The following is an 8,147-nucleotide window of genomic DNA, read 5'->3' as shown; positions in this document are numbered from 1 at the left end:
TCGAACACCTGGGTCATCTGTCGTTATCAGCCTGCACATGCAAACTCATAGTGAACATGAAATAAAACCACAATTTCTCAACAGGTCAAGTTGCTGTTAGTGTTTGTAACACTGCAGCTCGATTTTATATTCTTATATATTTTTTTATCTATATTATAGCTCTGAAGGACTCGTGTTTCTTTCACCTTCATCAACCTGATTTAAATTATGACTAATACTGAATGGAGTTGTTTGATCTCATGTAACGGTGCCATAATTTTACTTTTCAAAGGTCTGAAAGTTCAGAAGTTGATGCGGTTTAGACATTTATCATCATCGTGGTCTGTCTTTCACAGCCAGTGTATTTTGCTGTTGTGTGTGTGTTGGTCAATACATAATGTCTGGTTTTGCAGCCAAAGAGATGAGAATGGAGAACAAATTTATTTTATTTGGCTAAATTGTTCAAAGCTCAATTAACTTCAGAAAGTACAAATGATCCAAATAGACTGTGGCGAGTTGTCACATGAGGAAAGCTGTAATTATGACTAGATTACAGTCTAGTATCGTTACACTACTGCGTTTTTACTATAGCAGTGGTTGCAGATTACAACACTAAGACATTTGTCAATACAATAATTCATGTGAATTCAATGCACATACCCTGCAATTGGGGCATGTTGTCACAAAAGTAAAATGTGTTAAATTAACTCAATGTAAAATGTGTGACACCTTGTCCCAGTTTTCCCTATTATAGAAAGGTTGACGTCAGTACATTGATCCTTTCTTTTAGTAAATCTGGAGAAGACATAAAATAAAGCAAAGTTCATAGATTTCACACGTGATGAGGATCTTTATGTTGTGCATCCGAGGTTGAAGAGCTGGTCAGCGAGTGCAGCGATGCCGACGTACTTGTCTTTGTATTTTTCAGTTTGGGCCTCCTCTTGTGTCGGCCAGTATTCAATCCAGGTCTGCTCACCCAGGTTGTACCTCAATCTAAAAAACAAACACAAACACATCAAGATCGATCCATACTCTGTGTATCAACTCTAGTCTCATAGATGACGCAGTGTGGAGCGTTTGAAACTGAACTCGAGTTCAGACCAAACAAGTGAGAGAGAGAGATTGTCCTCGTAATGTTCATAAAGCTCCTACCTTCCACCAATCCTAGGAAGTGATGTGGTGTGGCCCATGATCAGGTAGGTTTTGCCTTCTTCAAGTTCAAGAAACCCTCTACAGAAAGGATGAGCCAAGAAAGACCTTGTCTGCCCTTCCACAGCTGGATCAGTCCCTGGAAACCATACACTCTTAAATGTGTTGTAGATTTATTTTATAGTAAAAGAAAACAACAGCCTTATGGAATTTAACAAATTTGTCATGTGACTGTTTGCTTCCTGCATTGCATTCATTAAAAGCTTTACATTCAATAAATTTTTCATAAGAGAATCTATGCTAATTCATTATCAACAAGCATTTTCAACAATTATCATCATCATATCACTTACCTTAAAATTGTGATTGATGAGTTGTGCCATCAAAAAAACATTAAAGGCACCGTTTTTTGAAACATTTTATTCACATTCTTTCATACATTTAGATAGGTGGGTAAATGCATTTTTGTCTCAGTGCATGCATTGTTTTAGTTTGACAGGGTCGGCGCTAGCTTAGCTTAGCACAATGAATGGAATCCTTTGTTGCCAGCTAGCATGGCCTGAGTAAAAGTGATCAAAAAAAAAAAAACCCACGTAATTACTTCTTGTGGCCTGCGTATTCACAACGAGTACAAATAGCAATGCAGATTAACACTAGGCGATTTCCTAGGCAGATATTGACTATATTAGGGGGAAGCACAGGCGAAGCACTGCTACTGGTTTGCACCCAGTGCAATTGACTTTGTACACCGATGCATGTATCATTCCTATTTTGCACCCGCACACAGCGGACTTTTCCCTGCACAGACGCACGTCGGTAAATTAGGGAATGAACTTGCGCTCCAGGGGCGGTTCAGCAAAAAGAGGCGGCGTGTTCCGGCGCAAACATTCCCTGGTGCTATTTTGCAGTTTTAGAAAACAATTCCACCACTAACCAGGAGAAACCTATTCTAAAGTCAGTGGCGTGTTATTCAGATGCTATTTTAAGGGCGAATGCTTGGCCATAATCAATGTAGCGTGTGCACAACACACACACACTTTGCTTTACACAGACGCAGCAGTTCACATTTTTGCAAACCATACATAATTACAAGGAAAAATATTAACCCACGAGGGAAATCATTGTTGTGTCCATGAAGATGTGAAAAAATAGGCATAAATTTAGCTTACACATTTACCCAAATTAGTATATGCCTGTTTAACCGAAGCTAATTTGGGTGTGTTTCTCCATCCCAAACGTCACTCCTCTGTGTTTTACGGCCCTGATGAGAACGTCGGTCTCCTCGGCTGTGAACCGCTCCTGGTGTGCGCCTGGCAAATCCGCCGTTATAATAGCAATCCACCATGGAACAAGCGTGCCTGCTCTTAAAGGGAATGTGAGATGTCGCTCTGATTGGTTTATTTCACGTTACGCCCAAACCACACCTATGAATAATGAAGATACTTCAGACCAACCCATTTTAGATTTGCGAGATCCGCTCACAAAGTTACTTGCGTTTCGCGTTTGATTTACGTTTCAGATCGTTAAAATAGGGCCCTAAATGTTAACATTAGTTAATGCACCTTGAACTAACATGAACAAACAATGAACAGCTGGATTTTTATTAACTAAAATTAACAAATATTAATAAATACTGTAACAAATGTATTGCTCATTGTCAGTTCATGTTAGTAAATACATTAACTGATGTTAACTAATGAACATCATTGTAATGTTACCAAAGGTTCTTTATGTTTTTACATGCCAAACCATTTTGCATTCTGTTCAGTTATTATAAATATAAAAGGTTATTGGCAACAGTGGCTGAATCAATACAATTACTGATCAAAATATGAGAAATATTCAAAAAGTTGATGCATTTACAAATTCATGCATATTCCTTCATTCATACTTTCAGAAATTAAATTGTATTTCCAATCCCCCACAAAGGTTGATTATTTGACACTGCGACTTGTTTTCTGCAGATTACAGTGCACTTCATAAGACATCATACCTTCCTTCAGCACTTGTTCAATGGTCATGTTGTAGATGTCTGCTTGCAGTGAAAGCTGCTTTCCCACCACCCTGGTTTTATAAACTATAAGAGAAGTGAGTAACAGCATATAAATCCCAGCTCTTCACACAGACAAACACATTTACAAAAGCAGAAAGCTGTGTGTGTTTACCGTAGTCAACTCCAGGCGCACAGGCCTTATCAGCACGCTGAGACTCTTTAATGTGATGCTTCCTTTGGAGACTGCAGTTCTCTGTAAATACAGACAGGTTTATCTACAAACATGCACACAGACACACACCAGCCTCACAAATGAACTCAAACAGTGTGTATTCAGTTCACAGACACACGTACCTTCGGCGCACTCGCACAGGTCTTCATGGCAGAGTCTGTTCAGCGCACCGTCTCTCTTATGAGGATGGAAGAACTTCACACAACGATCATCTGCGTGTTAAATTCAAGTCACCATGAAACTGGCAATTCTTGTTTTTTTTATGGGATATAGCATTATGCCTTTTGCAATAAAAATTGTTTTTAGGCTCTACTAGAATAGGTTTTAATGCTTGAATGTTCAAAAAACACATTATTTTCCCTATATTCTCCATTGTTGCAGCTCCTCTCTTCCCAGTCTGTCAGTAACACTCAGTTTACTTCCTGTCTCTATGAAGCCCCTCCTTCTGAAAAGCACACTGTGCTCTGATTGGTCGGCTGGATCAGTGTGTTGTGATTTGTCCAGCGCTTCAAGAGTGTTTGGGAAATGTCCCGCCCCTTACCATAACTGCCAGTTTCAACACACTACTAACTCACTCAACCAGGCCCCGCCCCTTTATTCTGCGTATTAATTATTTAAATGAGGAATATTGTGACGTGTTCGTTCCCGGAATAAAACTCAAGATTACAATGGAGGCGTTTCAGGAAGTTCAGAAACACTGACACTGATATAGAGTACATGTACCTCAATCTTTAATCAGAATAACTTTTCCTGCAACGTCATCTCTTCTCTGATAATATGTTTACTGGGACGAGGGCGGGGCAACCTGTCACTCACATGAGATCAACCAATAGCAAACCACAACCACTCAATCAATTGCCTATGGACAAAATTAAGTCCCGCCCCACATATTATCCTGTTTCACTTGGATATACGTCACAATAGTGAAGAAGACTAATGCAACTTCTGTTTAATGATGTGTATACAATATGTATACAGTATGCCTTTTCCACTTTCTACCACTGTTTTCACTGTAAACCGTGTATCGTGTGTGAGCGTCCATGTGACATCATGCACCTGGAGCGTTGTACTCGTACACAGTGACACCGGCGGGCTGCAACATTCCCACTTCATTGATCTTGTGCATTCTGAAAGCAATCCTTTCCCTCTCTTTATGAGAAACCTAATGAGACACACTGGCAATTATTATGACTTTACATTCACAAATCACTTTTGCATTTATACAATCCAAGTATTTCCATACATGGGTAATAACTCTGTCAGCCATCATTTTAAAGAGAGGTCATACTGTACCACCACACAAGTGAATGTTATAAAGAAAATATTAACAAATGTAATGTGTATAAATTCAATGCATATAATTTTGCATCGATCAAATTTAATTCAGCCAAATTGTGTTTATGTCACAGTGTTATGTTCGTTCACATAATATCATCATTTCATTCTGGCTACACATTAATTTACACAGCAATTTTACTAATGTTCACATGTTTGGTGTTCAGAGTCTCTCGTTGGTGTTAAAAGGTTTAGTTTTCAGTACCTTATTCAAGAAGATGATTAGCGATCCACGCTCTGAAAGCTCCATGTTCATCTCAAATCTCTCAATGTACTTCTCTTTCCCTTTAGATAACTGATGGAATTAAATCAGAAAAGTTCAAACACTGAGAAAAATGATCCTTTATAGAACCACACATCCATAATATTACCAGTCAAAACCAAGAATTATATATAATATAAAGGTGTGGATGAATGAAATTTGATTGTGGCTCAGTGAGTTTCAGGTAGCACCCAGCTAACAAAAATAAGTGCTTAGAACTTTTTGCTAATGTTTCCATTAAGGGGGCCATTTACATTACAAATGTTCCCATTTACATGACAACGCTTTCACGGAAAACTTTTTAAGTGTTTTGGCCATTCATTTATATGACAATGGCATTTTGGGGGCCTGAAAACACACATTTTCGAAAACGATACCGTAACGTCTCTGTGTAAACTACAAAAACGGTGACGTCATGTGTGTGCGTGTTATGTGTTCAGTCTATAGGCGTGTAGTGTTTCTTTACAAAGTGACATGTAGTATTACTCAATTTCTGAATCCTTTTTACCTTTGAAAGATCAGTGTCATCTACTTTAAATCCTGTTAACAGGCCAACATCCAAAACAGACATGGCAGCATCTCTCGCTGGGTTCTTGAAACTGCACAGATGGATTAAAACAACACACGTGATCTAACTTTCCATCAGTTCATGCTCACATTCAGCTGAAGATGCAAATCTAACAGCTGACATACGGATGGACGGATCTGCTTTTACTCTACATTAACTTTTACTCACTAGGTTTCAATGGTGAGCAGGTAACTTTCAATGGCTCCTGGATGTGACACTGCGTGCAATGCAGATTGAGAAGATATAACACTGTTAAACGTCACTAATAAAAGACATGAATACAGATGAACTGATGAATCCTACCGTCAAGCTGTTTCACCATCTTCACACTGAGATCAAACGCATTACAGTCATTCTCTCTCTCTTCAGGAAGGGCATAATACAGAGAAAACACCTGAGGACAGATCAAGCTGTAAATCTTTGTAAATAACATGTAACTGAAGTCGTGAGCGATCACGAATGCTCACCGAGAGAGTGGCCATCCCGTTCCCATGAGCAGTGACGTTGAATTTCTGTGTCAGTTTGACCTGTTGTGAGAACATTTTACATAGTTCAATTATGTTGCATGATTTGAAATCAGAGACATGCATGAGAATTGAAGGGGAAAAGCGAACTGTGCATGTCTGTTCACTCATATATGTTCGTTCACCTTGTCTGATCGCGTCACATGCGTGTTGGAACGAGTGAAAGTCCATCTGTTATGTGTTGTTCTTCCCTCCACAGAGAGTTCAATGTTCAGATTCACGTCCTGCTTCTTCGCTTCTGTACGATATTCAGCCACGGCCTGGAAAACGATGATGTTCGCCTAAGAGACGAGGCAGAAAAATATACAGCATTCCCTTATTCATGAAGCAAATGCTCCAGTGTTTTAGTCCAGGGGTTTTAAATTGGGTCCAAGAAAACATTTAAAACATGAAAATAAATAATAAAATTATATTATTATTATTATTATTATTATTATATTTTAGAACATGTAATGGTAACACTTTACAATAAGTTCCAATTATTGAGTGCATTAACTAGCATTGAGCAATACATTTGTTACATAATTTATTAATCTTAATTAAATAATTAATATTTTAAGTATAACAGTGTCATTATTTTGACCGTCATAATTTCAACTTTTTATGTCAAAGGCGACTTTATAATGTCAGTTTTGCCTTTTTATGGTCATAATTTTTACTTTTTATATCAAATGATGACTGTATAATACTTAATATTAAAAAACAATAACAGATACTTTACATTGTAATAATGTAATGTAAATATTGAAGTGACCATTCACTATATAAATGCTTTGTAAGTGTTTTAATTGTTAGTTTATTTTAACTAATATATCTGTTTATTGTTAACAAATTAAACCTTATTGTGAAGTGTTACCAATAAAATAAATTATATAATAAAATAATATACAATAAAGTTAATTCTGCTTTCTGAAGACTGGCATGTAATTTTGAGATTAATGACAGTTACTTTATATATGCATTTTTCAGATGATATCTTATACATTTTTAACATTAGGAAAGGGGTTCGTCGCAAAGGCAACATCATATTTAGGGGTTCATGACATCGAAAAGTTTGAAAACCCATGTTTAAGACCATCAATGAACTGGTCATTAAAATGGTGGACTGTTTATTAAACCTTTCACACATAAGTTTAAAATATTCTAGCGGGAGTTTAAGGGGGCCATTATTTTAGAACGTATCACCTTATTATTATTATTATTATTATTATAAACCTTTATAATGATCATATTAGCTTCCACCATCCACTTCTCCCGAAATACATGAAAGTGGCCGGCGAAGTTGGACATTTTATAGTGACCTAATACCCACACATTATGTATCTGATATGTATAAAACACCTCGTCAGTTTATTTAGTCTGTATAATGCTGTTACATGTCTGTTTGTTTTTGGACTTCTTTTCATGTTCATTGTGTTCAGTTTCCCGCCATTCCTTGTTCCCAGTTTCACCGTCTTCATTAGTTCATTTGGTTCACCTGTGTTGTGTTAGTCAGTTCTCTATTCTCTCCCTGTTTGTTTCTATGGTTACTGTCTATGAGTTCATTTGCCCCAGCTGTGTCTCGTTTCCTCATCTGTTATCTGTGTATTTAAGCCCTCTGTTTATCCCTGGTCGTTGGCTTGCATTACATTTAAGTTATTGTTGATGTGTGGTGTTTCTCCTCGTGGATTCTCCTGTTGATTGTTCTATTAAAAGTCTCCTGAAGTTATCTCCATCGTCGTGTGCTTAAATACAGCCACCATTTTGTAACAAATGTTCGAATCACACCGGTGTGATCGTACACGTCCAAGGGTTAAAGGTGCTGTATGTAACTTTTTTTACTCTATTAAAGCATCAAAATGCCATAATATGTTTGCAGATATTTAGGAAACATGCTAAGTTCACATACTCGTTTCTCTGAAAAACACTTCTACAGCCAGTTATTTTACTTATTATTTTACACGTTCCATGTCAGTCGGGTTTTGTTTTGGTCTGTGTGACTCCGCCCACTGCCAGTTCACCCAATGGTATTTCAACACCCCGGGATGCCAGTTAGCAGGAAACACAGCGTATCACAGCCTTGGAAACCAGCTAACAAATTGGTCAGATATTGCAGATTCCACACA

At 37.6% G+C, this 8,147-nt stretch overlaps 1 protein-coding gene across 1 annotated transcript in view; it reads right to left on the bottom strand.

The window, feature by feature from the left end:
* Nucleotides 1-407: 407 nt before the first annotated feature.
* Nucleotides 408-8,147, bottom strand: part of c3a.6 (complement C3a, tandem duplicate 6) — a 28,970-nt gene continuing 21,230 nt past the window's right edge. The window contains exons 30-41 of the mRNA XM_079860476.1: nucleotides 6,168-6,323; nucleotides 5,986-6,045; nucleotides 5,822-5,912; nucleotides 5,687-5,735; nucleotides 5,459-5,549; nucleotides 4,894-4,983; nucleotides 4,410-4,515; nucleotides 3,476-3,565; nucleotides 3,294-3,374; nucleotides 3,122-3,205; nucleotides 1,132-1,267; nucleotides 408-972 (exon numbers count right to left, since the gene is read on the bottom strand). Coding sequence (XP_079716602.1) covers nucleotides 831-972; nucleotides 1,132-1,267; nucleotides 3,122-3,205; nucleotides 3,294-3,374; nucleotides 3,476-3,565; nucleotides 4,410-4,515; nucleotides 4,894-4,983; nucleotides 5,459-5,549; nucleotides 5,687-5,735; nucleotides 5,822-5,912; nucleotides 5,986-6,045; nucleotides 6,168-6,323 — 1,176 coding nt within the window. The 3' untranslated portion in view covers nucleotides 408-830. The remainder of the gene's footprint in view (nucleotides 973-1,131; nucleotides 1,268-3,121; nucleotides 3,206-3,293; nucleotides 3,375-3,475; nucleotides 3,566-4,409; nucleotides 4,516-4,893; nucleotides 4,984-5,458; nucleotides 5,550-5,686; nucleotides 5,736-5,821; nucleotides 5,913-5,985; nucleotides 6,046-6,167; nucleotides 6,324-8,147) is intronic.

Source organism: Squalius cephalus (assembly GCF_949319135.1).
Source record: "Squalius cephalus genome assembly, chromosome: 2".
NCBI classification, from domain to species: Eukaryota; Metazoa; Chordata; class Actinopteri; order Cypriniformes; family Leuciscidae; genus Squalius; species Squalius cephalus.
Note: the sequence above shows the minus strand (reverse complement) of the source record. Positions and strands in the feature narration are given on the sequence as shown.